The sequence below is a fragment of the Salmo trutta genome, chromosome 30 (assembly GCF_901001165.1).
Source record: "Salmo trutta chromosome 30, fSalTru1.1, whole genome shotgun sequence".
Classification (NCBI taxonomy): Eukaryota; Metazoa; Chordata; class Actinopteri; order Salmoniformes; family Salmonidae; genus Salmo; species Salmo trutta.
The window spans coordinates 654,990-673,043 of NC_042986.1; the positions used below are offsets into that span (position 1 = coordinate 654,990).

An 18,054-nucleotide genomic window follows, 5' to 3' on the forward strand; every position below is an offset into this window, starting at 1 on the left:
ATTAGAGAGAGCATATTTACATTCACACAGGACACCGGATAAGACAAGAGAATACTCCAGATGTAACAGACTGACCCTAGCCCCCCGACACATAAACTACTGCAGCATAAATACTGGAGGCTGAGACAGGAGGGATCAAATAAAGCAGTGTTCACCAGAATGTCTTAAATTGATAGGCAGTACACTCGTGGAGCAAGGATGTTAAGGGTCCAGGCCATCGGTAGAAAAATGCAATAACTCCAAAACAGTAGAAAGATTGTGTCATCCGTTTGACCAGTTTAAGGAAATGAAAAGCTGAGAAAACGATACAACACATTTCTGATAATACTTCAGTTTGCCTTGGGTGCATAATTTATTTGGTTGAAATACTGTCTGCTTGCATAACAGTGTCAAAGATAACACATTACATTCACATTTGCATTTTCTCAAGATGCTGAAATAAATAAATCATATATTTCTCCACTCCTGTTCCAGAGACAAAATAAAAATTGTGTATTATTTTACTGCAAGAAATGCATAATTCTGCAGAGTTACAGTGAGGGAAAAAAGTATTTGATCCCCTGCTGATTTTGTACATTTGCGTACTGACAAAGAAATGATCAGTCTATAATTTTAATGGTAGGTTTATTTGAACAGTGAGAAAGAATAACAACAAAAAAATCCAGAAAAATGCATGTCAAAAATGTTTGGTTTGCATTTTAATAAGGGAAATAAGTATTTGACCCCCTCTCAATCAGAAAGATTTTTGGCTCCCAGGTGTCTTTTATACAGGTAACGAGCTGAGATTAGGAGCACACTCTTAAAGGGAGTGCTCCAAACCACAGCTTGTTACCTGTATAAAAGACACCTGTCCACAGAAGCAATCAATCAGATTCCAAACTCTCCACCATGGCCAAGACCAAAGCGCTCTCCAAGGATGTCAGGGACAAGATTGTAGACCTTCACAAGGCTGGAATGGGCTACAAGACCATCGCCAAGCAGCTTGGTGAGAAGGTGACAACAGTTGGTGCGATTATTCGCAAATGGAAGAAACACAAAAGTACTGTCAATCTCCCTCGGCCTGGGGCTCCATGCAAGATCTCACCTCGTGGAGTTGCAATGATCATGAGAACGGTGAGGAATCAGCCCAGAACTACACGGGAGGATGTTGTCAATGATCTCAAGGCAGCTGGGACCATAGTCACCAAGAAAACAATTGGTAATACACTACGCCGTGAAGGACTGAAATCCTGCAGCGCCCGCAAGGTCCCCCTGCTCAAGAAAGCACATATACATGCCCGTCTGAAGTTTGCCAATGAACATCTGAATGATTCAGAGGACAACTGGGTGAAAGTGTTGTGGTCAGATGAGACCAAAATGGAGCTCTTTGGCATCAACTCAACTCGCAGTGTTTGGAGGAGGAGGAATGCTGCCTATGACCCCAAGAACACCATCCCCACCATCAAACATAGAGGTAGAAACATTATGCTTTGGGGGTGTTTTTCTGCTAAGGGGACAGGACAACTTCACCGCATCATTTGACGGGGCCATGTACTGTCAAATCTTGGGTGAGAACCTCCTTCCCTCAGCCAGGGCATTGAAAATGGGTCATGGATGGGTATTCCAACATGACAATGACCCAAAACACACGGCCAAGGCAACAAAGGAGTGGCTCAAGAAAAAGCACATTAAGGTCCTGGAGTGGCCTAGCCAGTCTCCAGACCTTAATCCCATAGAAAATCTGTGGAGGGAGCTGAAGGTTCGAGTTGCCAAACGTCAGCCTCGAAACCTTAATGACTTGGAGAAGATCTGCAAAGATGAGTGGGACAAAATCCCTCCTGAGATGTGTGCAAACCTGGTGGCCAACTACAAGAAACGTCTGACCTCTGATTGCCAACAAGGGTTTTGCCACCAAGTACTAAGTCATGTTTTGCAGAGGGGTCAAATACTTATTTCCCTCATTAAAATGCAAATCAATTTATAACATTTTTGACATGCGTTTTTCTGGATTTTTTTGTTGTTATTCTGTCTCTCACTGTTCATATAAACCTACCATTAAATTTATAGACTGATAATTTCTTTGTAAGTGGGCAAACATACAAAATCAGCAGGGGATCAAATACTTTTTTCCCCCCACTGTAAGTTGCCGGAAAGGAAGGAAACTGCTCAGGGATTTTACCATGAGGCCAATGGTGATTTTAAAACAGAGTTTAATGGCTGTGATATGACAAAACTGAGGATGGGTCAACATTGTAGTTACTCCACAATACTAACCTAAATGACAGTGTGAAAAAAAAGGAAGCCTGCACCAAATAAAAATATTTCCAAACACGCATCCTGTTTGCGACAAGTCACTTTAAGTAATACTGCAAAAAAATGTGACAAAGAAATTAACTTTTTTGTCATGAAAACAAAGCATTATGTTTGGGGCAAATCCAACACTACCCACCACTAACCAGGTTTCCATTCAACCTATTTATGCGAGTAAAATCTAATGACATGCCTTATAGAAACAGAAAATGTGTCGGTAAACTTTCCAAATGTCTACAAAACATGCTAGACAAGGTGGGATCTTTTTGTGTCTGTAAAATTAATTATGCGAGAAATGTCGGTGGAAACGCATTTATGCCTAAATATTGATATAATAACCATCATATTGAAGTAAACTTGGAGTCACACGATGACATGTGTGGTCCTCCCACTACGACTCGTCGGGAAAGCATGCAGTTTACTGGGCAACAGATGAAATAAGTTATGATGAACTTCACAGATGAGCTTTGATGCTCCTTTCCAATAAATATCGAGAGTCTTATTTGGGTGACATGATTGTCGATGCTTGGCTTCCGTTTCACAAATAAAAATAACTTGGTTTTTGAATACTCACATGAAAATGTGTTGCTAATTGGACAGAAACCTAGCTACTAAGTACCACTTCATATTTTCAAGCATGGTGGTGACTGCATTCTGTTATGGGTAGGCTTGTCATCGGCATGGACTAGGGAGTTCTTTAAGATTAAATTAAATGGAATAGAGGTATAAGCACAGGCAAAATTCTAGAGGAAAACCTGGTTCAGTCTGTGTTCCAACAGACACTGGGAGACAAATTCACCTTTCAGCAGGACAATAACCGAGTTTCTGACCAAGATGACATTGAATGTTCCCGAGTGGGCCTAGTTACAGTTTTGACTTTAAAAGCTTTAAAATCTATGGCAAGACTTGAATGTCTGTCTAGCAATGACAGAGCATGAAGAATTTTTTAAATAATAAATTGGCAAATATTGTACAATCCAGGTGTGCAAAGCTCTTAGAGACTAACCCAAAAAGACTCTCAGCCGTAATCGCCGCCAAAGGTGCTTCTACAAAGTATTGACTCAGGGGTGGGAATACTTATGTAAATTATGTATTTCTACATTTAATTTTTAATACATTTGCAAACATTTCTAAAAACATGTTTTCACTTTGTCATTATGGGGTATTGTGTGTGTATATGGGTTAGAGAAAAAAAATCGATTTAATCAATTTTGAATTCAAGCTGTAATACAACAAAATGTGGAATAAGTCAAGGGTTATGAATACTTTCTGAAGGCACTGTAATATTAATCAATTTCTTATCTAAGGAAACCACACAAAAATCCTTAGTTTTAGGTTAACAATATTTGCTCATGGATTTGGGAAAGGCGAGTGCCTTTCTGTCCAATTATGAATTTCTATCCATTTGGGGGAACCCTTTTTCCATCTATTAATTGTTATTACATGTGACCTTAGCTCGTGTTCGGCTCCGAACTCGGAATGTAAATTGAGGGGCATAGGGACCCTACAGGCGCATTGTTCCCTGTGCATTCGTCTCTCTTTTGGTCTCTCCCCCTTTTTATGTAATCGATTTGGAGTATTTGCTCCAACAAGTAGGCTCCAGTCTTGAAGTCAGCATGGAGATGAATTCCTCAGCGCTTTGTGCTTTGGCTATTGTTCTGTTGGCAATTGTAGATTTGAAAATAGTCTCTGCTTCTGAAACTGGAGGCAAATCTACAGGTGAGTTGTTCTCATTACTTTGCATTATTTGTCATGAAACATATTTTTTGAAGTAGTGCCTACTACATTTGACTGCTTTGTTGTAGACCTACCTATGTGGTGAGACACACTAGGCTATAGTTGTGCATAAGCCCCTTTGCAACCTATTTTGTTGTTACTTACTAAATATATGACTTTCATTTGCTGTTTGAAAGCATACACCGAGTCTGCGTGTGAACTGAAAAGCTTCTGTTGAGAGAAAATATATTAGGTGAAATTGGTTTTGTAACGAATTGCCGCAAGGTTGCTATGTTACTGCGTAATTACACCGTAATTAACTTGATTTGAGGTCTCCACAGTTCACTCCAACGATTCCTCCTGCTCTCACAGTGCCGACCCTCCAGAAGGCAGGTCACTGCCCGCGGCTTCTGAACGTCGTGCCGTCACACAAGGGATGTGTCTGCGACGAGGACTGTCCTGGAGATGACAGGTGCTGTGTCTTCGACTGTGGCGCCGTGTGTGTCCCACCTGCCTTCAGTAAGAACCTGACTGATTTATTAACAGTGTTCAGAATGCTGTCATGCATTTTCATGTGTGATATGTGAAAAACATGGATGATTCCTATACTTAGACACAAAAATACTTGGGGTATATATAGTGTGCAGTCTTCCCACAAATGCCTATTTATAGTAGGCTAACCATCTCCACACAAATATGAGATTTTCAGAAAATGGTACAGTCCAATTGTATCCATATGTTCATGTCCTTTTGCAGTAAGTTGGGTTCCCTGACATGTATGCTCTGCAAATTGTGTACCAAAAGCAAAGCCAGGAGTGTGCCCTCGCAGACTATGGGGCTCAGGGATGTGTGCGGAGTTTTGTTCCAACGACAGTGACTGCTCCAGTGATGAAAAATGCTGCCACAACGGTTGTGGGCATGAGTGTATTACACCTTACACAGGTAGGAGATGGTCCCAAAGTGACAGATACGCCCCATCCATTATTGCTGCATTACTCTGGAAACAAGAAAGCTGGGCTAGTTATGTACATGTCATGCACATGGGAAGATACATTTCATATACTCTTTTTAGAGCTGAGACACTTAGGAATTCCCAGAGCCATGTATGTCTATATGACCTTGAGCATTGTAATAGTAAGACTTAAAATGGGAACAGCCCAGCATAGACTGACAAGCTGTTACTATAGACCAATGTTGCTACAGTATAACTGAACACCTCTTTTCTGTTACCATAGTGAAGCCCGGTCGATGTGCCCTTCCCAAGGGGACCCCTATGTGTGCTGAATACTGTTACCATGACGGCCAGTGCCCAGAAGAACAGAAGTGTTGCCGGACAACCTGCGGCCACGCCTGTAGCGAGCCATGCTCATAGGACAGCAAGGTTTGGGTCGGGAGATTAATAATGCTAAAAGACTCCTTCTCTTTCAAGAACGCTTGTTGGCTTTTTTGTTTTTTTTTAGAGGGGGTGTTTTTTGTTCTTGTTTGTATTCCAATCAATAAAACGATCTGTGTAGCCTTTAAATACATTCCTGTGCATTTATGACCTTGTTGGTGGAAGCCTTGAGTGCCTGAGATGCCTTTTTATGGGCTTTTTATGGCAGCACTGAGCTACAATAACAAATTATGGAACACTCCAAGAATGGAAATTGCTCAAGTATGTACACGTTTCCTGGCTGTCCACCAGAGTCAGTACATATACTTCTATTTGACCAGTGATTTTGTCTAAAGAAAACCTTCTGGTGTGCTACTACACCTCCCCTAACCTTCAACTCTGCACAAAGTGTCTATGCTCCCTGCCAAGGTATACCCACTTCCCTGCCTAAATGGACTGAGTTAAGCAGAGCTGTTAAACCGGACATGACCATCACTGATTAGGAATGCGGTGGGCTTTTTTTGTTCCACTCTAGAGTGCCAAACACATGCAAGAGAGAAAATTACTGGCTGGCAAAAAAAGGGATCTCTGTGTCTGTCTGTTCTGCTGGAACTTGGCAGGAGTGAGGCCAAGTTTGTTTATAGAGAAAAGAATCAGCCGCTCCCTACCCTACCCTCCACATACACGCATTTCCATAACTGAGGCAATTGAGATGGAATACAGAAAGTGAACTCCTGGACCTGGGGTGTATTCAGTGATGTGAAATGTTCTGAACATTACAGATAGAAATAGAATGAATAGTGATGACACATTGTCTACTCTCAGATAGAAAAGGGAAATGATCTATTCTTCATGATACAGAACCTTCAAGTAGAAATGTAATGTTACATTCTACTGAATAGATCCATACTGTATGGCTTGTCATAAAATTACATCAGTCGTTTTGAATGCTTATGACATGTTATGTCGTCAGAGGCATCTGTGCCCCTTCAGATTTGTCCAGTTTAAATATATATATATATATATATTTTTTTAAATGTTTATTTAAAATAAATGTGTCTATGTAATACTATCAATCAAATGTGTTCATAATTCCTTTATGTCAGCAGATGTCACAAAGTCCCTATACAGAAACCCAGCCTAAAACCCCACCTAGCAATTTTATGAAGTTGGCTTAAACTAGCCCAGATACTGTAGGTTCCCAATCTCCCAACCTCATAACTAGCTACCAAGAAGCCTTTTCAGGTTATCAAGTTAGTGTAGCTAGCTTGTCTAACTAACTTAGCTGGCATGCCTTCTGGAAAGGTTGGTAGACTTTAGAAAAACAAGCAATAACTAAATGTAATGACGAAGACTCACATTTCTTTAAATCTTTTACCAAGATTTAGCATATTTTGTTTATTTCAAAAAATAACCACCACTTAGGAGGATAAAGAGAGCTCAAGAAACATGCAGAAAAAAAATGAATTAATCATAATAATTATGGCTCTAGATTGCAGGAAAAAGCTATTTCAGGTATTTGAAAAACGCAAAATTGTCCAACTTCCAGAGCACCCCCCAGCCATCCTTACATACTTTGTGGCCCCTCAGATTTTTGGGGTGATGATGCCCCTGTATGTCATGAAGACTCTTTTGCTAGATATTGATACAGTTGATCCATGCTTAGTTGCAGCCAAGTGGTTCCTCATAATTTATTCTCAGGAATCCTCATGAGTTCTCTTAGCAGTCCAAAAATGTTTGACTGAGAAGCAGGGATTCACAGCATTCATCAAGGGCACAATCCGATGTTCAATGATCTAGGGCTGTATGTATCAATCGAGAGTAGGAGTGCTGATCTAGAATGAGTTTTGACTTGGATCATAATGGATAATATTATATGGACAGGAGGGACCTGATCCTAGTCTGAGACAATTGAGATTCATACGGCCCCTCTACAAGCCTCCATATATTTCTTCTTTTAAGGCGAGGCACCACAGAATTAAATCTACTTATCGATTTAGATATTTTTTATTTTTTTGTTCCTAAATATGAGTTATTTCAAAAAGTAAACATAAAAATGTCAAAACTTGATGTAAATGTTTATTTGATTTAGTTTATCATACTACCGTCATTCAAATGGACATAAATCCATAATTTTGAAGCTTACTACATTTAGTAATACATCATTCAAAAGCCTTGCCTGGCTACCTAAACTCCTTGCTCCGGCAAAACGTTACATGGAAATCTATTCTAGACCATCTGATTGGTCACAAAAACCGATGGGTTGGGCCAGAGCAGAACACACGTGGGTAAAGTTTGAAAATGCATCATTGGCTTTGATAATGTGACTGGTTAGAGACAATTCAATCGCTAATGACTTTGCATTGTACAACAACCCTCATTTTGACGTCACCCGAAACAACTTCAATGATTACAGTCTCAGATTTTATGTAGGGAACGATTGAGCAGCGGAAGAACAGAACTCAGTTTGAGTCGTCAGGCAATTAAAAGCCCATTTCGTAGAGAATGTTAAAAATTGGACTATATGTAGTAACTAACTTTGAAGAGATTGCGATTGGGTCTAAATAGGTGTTTTGCATTTGGTAAGATTAATTCCTTGTACTGCTCTTTAACTGCCATTTCCCAAAAGTCAGACCTTCTCACATGAAAACATGTTTTTTCTCAGCTTCAGAAGCTTCTGCATTCACCAAATTTTGTGTGGTTATTCTTAGATATATTCTCCAGACGTGTGTAGAGGGAATTGCTGATATGTTGTAAATGTTTTATTCTAGATCACATTTTCTTAAAAAAAACAAAAAAAAACGCACTTTACATATGTGAATTTAGTATTTCACAGATAGAAAGATTAAAACAATATTTATCCACAATTGTCTCTATATACGTCCGGTCCTGGAGTGTCTTAACAAAATGACACCAAATAATTTAGGCTGACATCATCCAGTGTCCAGAAAAACAGATTTGCGGTATATGCAAATGTGCACATATTTAATGAGAGCCTCATTTGCATATTGTAATAGAATATTTCAGGAAAGTTGTAAAACAAAAAGTATTATGTTTTTGTCTACATTCAAGGGGGAAAAAATGTACTTTATTAGGGTGTGGTGCCTTGCCTTAAAGCCATTGGATTAAAACAAAATGACAAATGTTTGGTCAGTTGACCAGTTTTATAGATGTATTTTTTTTTTTATATACCCAAGGTTACCCAATATATCTTCACACATTGGAATGTTGTTCAGTAAAATTAATGTATCAAGAGCAGTTTAATATACAAAGAACGAGCAGTGTTAAAAAGTAAATGCTTAGCCTTAGTCAAGTTCCTAATATAAATGCATGGCAAACTCATTTTTTAAAGTTGTCTGTTGGGTATTTGTGCTACAAAAGCTTACCAAAAGGTAATGCCAATTAGAGAACACTACAACTTCAAACAGAAATTTGGACAAATGCAAGTTAAAATCAACAGTCGTTTCCAGTAGAGATTTTTGGGTTTTCTACAAGTGCAAACGTTTTGACTGGTTCTATGATTAATGAACAAATGTGATATGAAATCCCACGTATCAAAACAAAAAGACAACTGTTTATGAAAGTAATGTAAGTCAGTGCATTTAACATTTCAACATCAACTAAAAATACAAATCTTATTTCTCTCAGTAAAGATTTAAGAGATGAATCTGGAGCCGAAATGTACCAAACGTCTCAGGACCAGTGGTCTTCTAGATCAGCACTCATACTCTGAGACGCTTGATATGTATGGCCCCAGATCTCAGAGGAATGGCTTCCTAGTGATCTATAACAGACAATTACTTTTTCCAGGAACCAATATGAGTTGCAACCAACTGTCCCCACTGAAACCCTGGAGCAAACACTTTGGTTCCTGCCTTAAACGTGAAAAATACTTTATTCTCTGTTTAACTAGACCAACAGCAGTAGTAGTGCACTGAAGAAAGGCCACCCTTTTTGCTTCTCATGGGCAAGAAAAAGCCTTTAACGTCCATCGAATCCATGACACTTCATTAGAGACGTCATTGTTCATCAACTCCTTTATCCTTCACGAAACAAACTTAAGAGTAATTTATTTTCTTTGTCGAAGCTTCCAGAACTTAAAGCGTTATCTTCCTGAAACTTACATTCACAGTTCCCAAGTGATGTAGCCACTGACCTCTGCTGTTGTTGTTGTTGTTTAAGTTAGCATTCTGGCTCATCACAGCAGTGGCACACCCCGTAGCCTGCGGATGATGTTGGCTAGCCGTTTGGCCAGGCCCGGACTGGGCTCCTCCACCTGGAAGGTGCGGGTCAGAAGATTGTAGAGGGAACCGTAACCCACGGCCACCACGGTGCAAGTGAGGCAGATGACGTTGTAGGGCATGCTGAAGTCAGGGGTGGGCAGGTTCACCAGCAAGGGCTCCGTGTAGACCCGCATGAAGTAACTGGACTCCTCTTTACAGGGGAAACTGGGAAGACAGACAAGATAAGGTATTTTTTTATGTAAAAAAATGTGTTTTTAATATTTAAAATTGAACGCCTTTATTTTTACAAATGTAGAGCTAGTGAGATTCCTCTGTGAAGAAAAGTACTATGCAAATGAAATGTCTTATTACAATAACCTACAGTGGTTCCTCCTTTAAAAGTTGCGTCTTACTGCAGTACACCTTGTGTGCTACCGCAGCATTCTGTGGCACGTCATTTAATTCTCAGCCATTTTTTCTGTTACTGCAAGTTATTGCTAGTTTCATCACCAGATGGCATCTTTGAGAAGCATTTGATAGCATTCCGTATTGGCATTACCAGAGAATTTAAAACCTTTTTTTTGTAATAACATAGTATATGGAATTGATTAAGAAATTTGGCTTAATTTATTTGATTAAAATGATGGTGTTTCTATTCAGAGAAAAACGAAACCCTCAGGGTTTCCATTAGGATGGAATGGAAAATACGGCGATGTACAACATGACGGTCGGGAGTAGGCTATAGGATTGGAGGATTCTAAATTGTTTGCCTTCATTAGACAACTGTTCCAATATTTCTGTAAATCAGTGATATTTATTGCCATAGTAATACGTTATCGATCCATAACTAAATCAACATCTGCATTTTGAAAGAATATTTTTTTAATCATTATTTTATTAACGAAATGTGTTTTATTAGGCTACTGAGCAGTCTACAATACATATTGTAGTAAACATTGGAAAGTGCCTAATTCTTTACTTAAGGGAGAGCAGGCCATGTCTGTACTACAGAATGCAGGGCACGTGGGAGACCGGGGTTCAAATCCATGTTGGGGAGGAAGGAGTATGCTGTCCTTATAAATATTTTGCCACAACTTTGGAAGTATGCTTGGGGTCATTGTCCATTTGGAAGACCCATTAGCGACCAAGCTTTAACTTCCTGACTGATGTCTTGAGATGTTGCTTCAATATATATCCACATAATTTTCCTACCTCATGATGCCATCTATTTTGTGAAGTGCACCAGTCCCTCCTGCAGCAAAGCACCCCCACAACATGATGCTGCCACCCCCATGCTTCATGGTTGGGATGGTGTTCTTCGGTTTGCAAGCCTCTCCCCTTTTTCCTCCAAACATAACGATATGATTGGTCATATAAAAACCTTGGGACCCAAACACATGAGTGCTTTAACCCCCCTTGTGGTGGTCTGGAGCAATGAAGGTGTGACGCAATGAAGGTGGGTACTTCTAAGTCCCGTGGTGTAAGCTTGCAACTTTTAAAGGAGGAACCACTGTATGAGAGTTGGGGGTCAATTCCATTTAAAAATCAATGGAATTGAGGAATAGTACAGTACTTTTAAAAGAGGATTTTATTTGGTGTAATTTCTTTGAGATGCATTCAAATTGCATTACCTCAGGTGATAAACTCACACTTAAGACAACTATGTAAGTGCTCAACCACTACTTAAAAAAACAGCCTCATTACTCACAAGCTGCTGAAAAGTGGACATTCCCGAGTGCTGTTGGTATCCATGGCAACGACACTGGGCACGAGAGCGCTGATAACAGAAGACCTGAAGTGAGGGACAACATTGAATCAAATGTCTTCTACTGCAAACCTTAACATCAAGAGACTACAAGCAAGTAGTATCTCAATTTCAGCAATGGCCCCATCTTCATTCAGAATTGAAGCAAGACAAGAGCAAAGGGCACTTATAAAATCTGACAGCACTAGGCACACATTAAAAATGTATTTATACGTAACATTTCCATCACAGTTTGCATTTCATTAGACAGAGACGGATAGAGTACAGAACTTCACCCATAGCATTGCCCTTTTTCAGTTTCTGTAAAAAGTGAACATGAATCAATAAAGTCAAAGTCAAGTGGTACCCGACGTAGAAGCCGTGGTTGGGGTCGGGGGTGTACTCGGTCCACTTGAGGAGTGCCCTCTCAAACTGCACGGTCACCTCGGTCACAGAGTTAGGGGGCAGCTGGACCAGCATCTCGAGCAGGTGGGGCCGAAGGCGGTCCTTGGACGGCTGGTAGTGAATGTAGCCTAGGTAGAGAAGAGGGGAGTAAGAGAAATTGTATTTATTTACTCGCACAACAATGAAAGACAAGTAAAATGATGACTAGGGCTGTTTTTATATGTTTTTTTACCTTTATTTAACTAGGCAAGTCATTTAAGAACAAATTCTTATTTACAATGACGGCCTACCCGGGAACAGTGGGTTAACTTAAATGCCTTGTTCAGGAGCAGAATGAGATGTTTACCTTGTCAGCTTGGGGATTCGATCCAGCAACCCTTCGGTTATTGGCCCAACGCGCTAACCACTAGGCTACCTGCCGCCCCAAATGTGAAGGTCATGGCATTTTGGATGGAGGTTATTTGTCAGCCAAATGACCGAAGTCACCATTATAAAAATCGGTCAAATAGCAATCATTATATAGTTGGAAAAAGTATATGAAACACTAGGCTAATGACTTCTCCAAAAGCTAACTGGAGTCAGGAGTCAGCTAACCTGGAGTACAATCATTGAGACGAGATTGGAGATGTTGGTTAGAGCTGCCCTGCCCTATAAAAAAACTGACAAAATTTGAGTTTGCTATTCACAAGAAGCATTGCCTGATGTGAAGCATTGCCTGATGTGAACCATGCCCCGAACAAGAGATCTCAGAAAACCCAAGATTAAGAACTGTTGACTTGCATAAAGCTGGAAAGAGTTACAAAAGTATCTCTAAAAGCCTTTGATGTTCATTAGTCCATGGTGGGAGAAAGTTCAGCACTGTTGCTACTCTCCCTAGGAGTTGCCGTCCTGAAGAATCCTAGAGTGTCAGCAAAAGACTTACAGAAATCTCTGAAACATGCTAACATCTCTGTTGGCGAGTCTACGATACGTAAAACACTAAACAAGAATGTGTTCATGAGAGGACACCATGGAAGAAGCCACTGCTGTCCAAAAAAACATTGCTGTACATCTGAAGTTCGCAAAAGAGCATCTGGATGTTCCACAGTGCTACTGGCAAAATATTCTGTGGACAGATTAAACTACAGTTGAGTTGTTTGGAAGGAACACACAACACAATGAGTGGAGAAAAAAAAGGCACAACACACCAACATCAAAACCTCATCCCAACTGTAAAGTATGGTAAAGGGAGCATTTGTTAATTCTTACATTGTTACCCCAGGTAATCTTAGGTTGAATTACATACAGTCGGGAGGAACTATTGGATATAAGAGCAATGTCAACTCACCAACATTACGACCAGAAATACGACTTTCCCGAAGCGGATCCTCTGTTTGGCCTACCACCCAGGACAATGGATCGGATCCCAGCCGGCGACCCAAAACAACGACGCCGTAGAAGAAGGGGCAGACGGAGCGGTCTTCTGGTCAGGCTCCATAGAAGGGCACATCGCGCACCACTCCCGAGCATACTACTCGCCAATGTCCAGTCTCTTGACAACAAGGTAGACGAAATCCGAGCAAGGGTTGCATTCCAGAGAGACATCCGAGACTGTAACGTTCTTTGTTTCACGGAAACATGGCTCACTCGAGACACGCTGTCTGAGTCGGTACAGCCACCTGGTTTCTTCACGCATCGCGCCGACAGAAACAAGCATCTCTCTGGTAAGAAGAAGGGCGGGGGTGTATGCCTTATGATTATCGAGACGTGGTGTGATCATAACAATATACAGGAACTCAAGTCCTTTTGTTCTCCTGACTTAGAATTCCTCACTATCAAATGCCGACCGCATTATCTACCAAGGAATTCTCTTCAATCATAATCACAGTCATGTATATCGCCCCCCAAGCAGACACATCGACGGCCCTGAAAGAACTTCATTGGACTCTATGTAAACTGGAAACCACATATCCTGAGGCTGCGTTAATTGTAGCCGGGGATTTTAACAACGCTCCCCAAATTCTATCAGCATATCGATTGTGCTACTAGGGATAGCAAAACCCTAGACCACTGTTATTCTAACTTCTGCAACGCATATAAGGCCCTCCCCCACCCTCCCTTCGGAAAAGCTGACCACGATTCCATTTTGTTGCTCCCAGCCTATAGACAGAAACTAAAACAGGAAGCTCCCGCCCTCAGGTCTGTTCAACGCTAGACCGAACAATCGGATTCCACGCTTCAACATTGCTTCGATCACGTGGACTGGGATATGTTCCACATTGCGGCGAACAACAACACTGAGGAATACGCTGATTCGGTGTGCGAGCTCATTAACAAGTGCATCGGTGATGTCGTACCCACAGCGTCTATTAAAACATTCCCCAACCAGAAACCGTGGATTGATGGCAGCATTCGCGCAAAACTGAACGCACGAACCACTGCTTTTAAATCAGAGCAAGGTGACCGGAAACATGACCGAATAAAGTGTAGCTATTCCCTCCGCAAAGCAATCAAACAAGCTAAGCCTCAGTACAGAGACAAAGTGGAGTCGGCTCAGACACGAGAGGTATGTGGCAGGGTCTACAGTTAATCACGGACTACAAAAGAAAAACCAGCCCCGTCGCGGATCACGATGCCTTGCTCCCAGATAGACTGAACAACTTTTTTGCTCACTTTGAGCACAATTCAGTGCCACTGACACGGCCCGCTACCAAAACCTGTAGGCTCTCCTTCACTGTAGCCAACGTGAGTAAAATATTTAAACGTGTTAACCCTCGCAAGGCTGCAGGCCCAGACGGCATCCCCGGCCGCGTCCTCAGAGCATGCGCAGACCAGCTGGCTGGTGTGTTTACAGACATGTTCAATCAATCCTTATTCCAGTCTGCTGTCCCAATATGCTTCAAGAGGGCCACCATTGTTCCTGTTCCCAAGAAAGCTAAGGTAACTGAGCTAAATGACTACCGCCCTGTAGCACTCACTTCTGTCATCATGAAGTGCTTTGAGAGATAAGATAAGGACCATATCACCTCCACCCTACCTGACACCCTAGACCCACACCAATTTGCTTACCGCCACAATAGGTCCACAGACGACGCAATCACCATCACACTGCCCTAACCCATCTGGACAAGTGGAATACCTATGTAAGAATGCTGTTCATCGATTACAGCTCAGCGTTTAACACCATAGTACCCTCCAAACTCGTCATTAAGCTCGAGACCCTGGGTCTCGACCCCGCCCTGTGCAACTGGACTTCCTGACGGGCCGCCCCCAGGTGGTGAGGGTAGGTAACATCTCCACCCCGCTGATCCTCAACACTGGGTCCCCACAAGGGTGCGTTCTCAGCCCTCTCCTGTACTCCCTGTTCACCCATGACTGCGTGGCCATGCACGCCTCCAACTCAATCATCAAGTTTGCAGACGACACTACAGTGGTAGGCTTGATTACCAACAACGACAAGACGGCCTACAGGGAGGAGGTGAGGGCCCTCGGAGTGTGGTGTCAGGAAAATAACCTCACACTCAATGTCAACAAAACAAAGGAGATGATCGTGGACTTCAGGAAACAGCAGAGGGAGCAGCCCCCTATCTACATTGACGGGACAGTAGTGGAGAGGGTGGAAAGTTAAGTTCCTCGGCGTACACATCACGGACAAACTGAAATGGTCCACCCACACAGACAGCGTGGTGAAGAAGGCACAGCAGCGCCTCTTCAACCTCAGGAGGCTGAAGAAATTCGGCTTGTCACCAAAAACACTCAAACTTTTACAGATGCACAATCGAGAGCATCCTGTCGGGCTGTATCACCGCCTGGTACGGCAGCTACTTTGCCCATAACCGGAAGGCTCTCCAGAGGGTAGTGAGGTCTGCACAACGCATCACCGGGTGCAAACTACCTGCCCTCCAGGACACCTACACCACCCGATGTCACAGGAAGGCAAAAAAGATCATCAAGGACAACAACCACCCGAGCCACTGCCTGTTCATCCCGCTATCATCCAGAAGGCAAGGTCAGTACAGGTGCATCAAAGCGGGGACCGAGAGACAAAAACAGCTTCTATCTCAAGGCCATCAGACTGTTAAACAGCCATCACTAACATTGAGTGGCTGCTGCCAACATACTGACTCAACTCCACCCACTTTAATAATGGAAAAATTGATGTAATCAATTTATCACTAGCCACTTTATATTATATAATGTTTACTTACCCTACATTACTCATCTCTTATGTATATACTGTACGCTATATCATCTACTGCATCTTGCCATCTGATGTAATTAAATGTATCACTAGCCACTTTAAACAATGCCACTTTATATAATGTTCTCATACCCTACATTGCTCATCTCATATGTATATACTGTAGGCTATACCATCTACTGCATCTTGCCATCTTGATGTAATGCATCACTAGCCACTTTAAACAATGTCACTTCATATAATGTTTTCATACCCTGCATTGCTCATCTCATATGTATATACTGTACTCTACACCATCTTGCCTATGCCGTCCGGCCATCACTCACTTATATATTTTTATGTGCATATTCGTATTCATTTCTTTACACTTGTGTGTGTATAAGGTAGTTGTTGTGAAATTGTTAGGTTATATTACTTGTTAGATATTACTGCATGGTCGGAACTAGAAGCACAAGCATTTCGCTACACTTGCATTAACACCTGCTAACCATGTGTATGTGACAAATAAATTTGATTTGATCTTGGTTTGGCGCTGATTTGCTGCCTCAGGGCCTGGACAGCTTGCTATCATCGACAGAAAAATGAATTCCCAAGTTCATCAAGACATTTCGCAGGAGAATATAAGGTTATATGTCCGCCAACTGAAGCTCAACAGAAATTGGGTGATGCAACAGGACAACAACCCAAAACATAGAAGTAAATCAACAACAGGATGGCTTCAACAGAAGAAAATCCGCCTTCTGGAGTGGCCCAGTCAGAGTCCTGACCTCAACCCCGATCGAGATGCTGTGGCATGACATCGAGAGCAGTTCACACCAGACATCCTGAGAGTATTGCTGAACTGAAACAGTTTTGTAAAGAGAAATGGTCCAAAATTCCTCCTGACCGTTGTGCAGGTCAGGAGCTACAGATAACGTTTGCTTAAGGTTATTGCTGCCAAAAGAGGGTCAACCAGTTATTAAATCCAAGGGTTCACATACTTTTCCCACCCTGCTTTGTGAATGTTTACACGGTGTGTTCAATAAAGACATGAAAACATAATTGTTTGTGTGTTATTAGTTTAAGCAGACTGTTTGTCTATTGTTGTGACTTAGATGAAGATCAGATCAAATTTTATGACCAATTTATGCCGAAGTCCAGGAAATTCCAAAGGGTTCACATACTCTTTCTTGCCACTGTATGTGTGTGTACAGTTGTGGCCAAAAGTTGAGAATGACACAAATATACATTTTCAAAGTCTGCTGCCTCAGTGTCTTTAGATATTTTTGTCAGATGTTACTATGGAATACTGAAGTATAATTACAAGCATTTCATAAGTGTCAAACGCTTTTATTGACAATTACATGAAGTTGATGCAGAGTCAATATTTGCAGTGTTGACCCTTCTTTTTCAAGACCTCTGTAATCCGCCCTGGCATGCTGTCAATTAACTTCTGGGCCACATCCTGACTGATGACAGCCCAGTCTTGCATAATCAATGCTTGGAGTATGTCAGAATTTGTGGGTTTTTGTTTGTCCACCCACCTCTTGAGGATTGACCACAAGTTCTCAATGGGATTAAGGTCTGGGGAATTTCCTGGCCATGGACCCAAAATATCGATGTTTTGTTCCCCGAGCCACTTAGTTATCACTTTTGCCTTATGGCAAGGTGCTCCATCATGCTGGAAAAGGCATTGTTCGTCACCAAACTGTTCCTGGATGGTTGGGAGAAGTTGCTCTCGGAGGATGTGTTGGTACCATTCTTTATTCATGGCTGTGTTCTTAGGCAAAATTGTGAGTGAGCCCACTCCCTTGGCTGAGAAGCAACCCCACACATGAATGGTCTCAGGATGCTTTACTGTTGGCATGACACAGGACTGATGGTAGCGCTCACCTCGTCTTCTCCGGAAAAGCTTTTTTCCAGATGCCCCAAACAATCGGAAAGGCGATTCAGAGAAAATTACTTTACCCCAGTCCTCAGCAGTCCAATCCCTGTACCTTTTGCAGAATATCAGTCTGTCCCTGATGTTTTTCCTGGAGAGAAGTGGCTTCTTTGCAGCCTTTCTTGACACCAGGCCATCCTCCAAAAGTCTTCGCCTCAATGTGTGTGCAGATGCACTCACACCTGCCTGCTGCCATTCCTGAGC

The 18,054-nt window shown here is 41.8% G+C and overlaps 2 protein-coding genes across 2 annotated transcripts in view; one reads left to right on the forward strand and one right to left on the reverse strand.

Moving 5' to 3' along the window:
* The first annotated feature begins 3,773 nt into the window (after positions 1–3,773).
* LOC115168927 (whey acidic protein) lies at positions 3,774–6,210 on the forward strand. The gene is made up of 4 exons (XM_029724450.1): positions 3,774–4,008; positions 4,378–4,524; positions 4,810–4,947; positions 5,241–6,210. Exons 1-4 carry the CDS (start codon positions 3,906–3,908, stop codon positions 5,375–5,377), a joined length of 525 nt encoding a protein of 174 aa, XP_029580310.1. The 5' UTR covers positions 3,774–3,905; the 3' UTR covers positions 5,378–6,210.
* A 527-nt stretch (positions 6,211–6,737) lies between these two features.
* The window catches only part of pigt (phosphatidylinositol glycan anchor biosynthesis, class T), a 35,041-nt gene continuing 23,724 nt past the window's right edge, over positions 6,738–18,054 (reverse strand). Inside the window, exons 10-12 of the mRNA XM_029724449.1 lie at positions 11,712–11,877; positions 11,309–11,392; positions 6,738–9,825 (exon numbers count right to left, since the gene is read on the reverse strand). Of these exons, the coding sequence (XP_029580309.1) occupies positions 9,576–9,825; positions 11,309–11,392; positions 11,712–11,877 (500 nt within the window). The 3' untranslated portion in view covers positions 6,738–9,575. The remainder of the gene's footprint in view (positions 9,826–11,308; positions 11,393–11,711; positions 11,878–18,054) is intronic.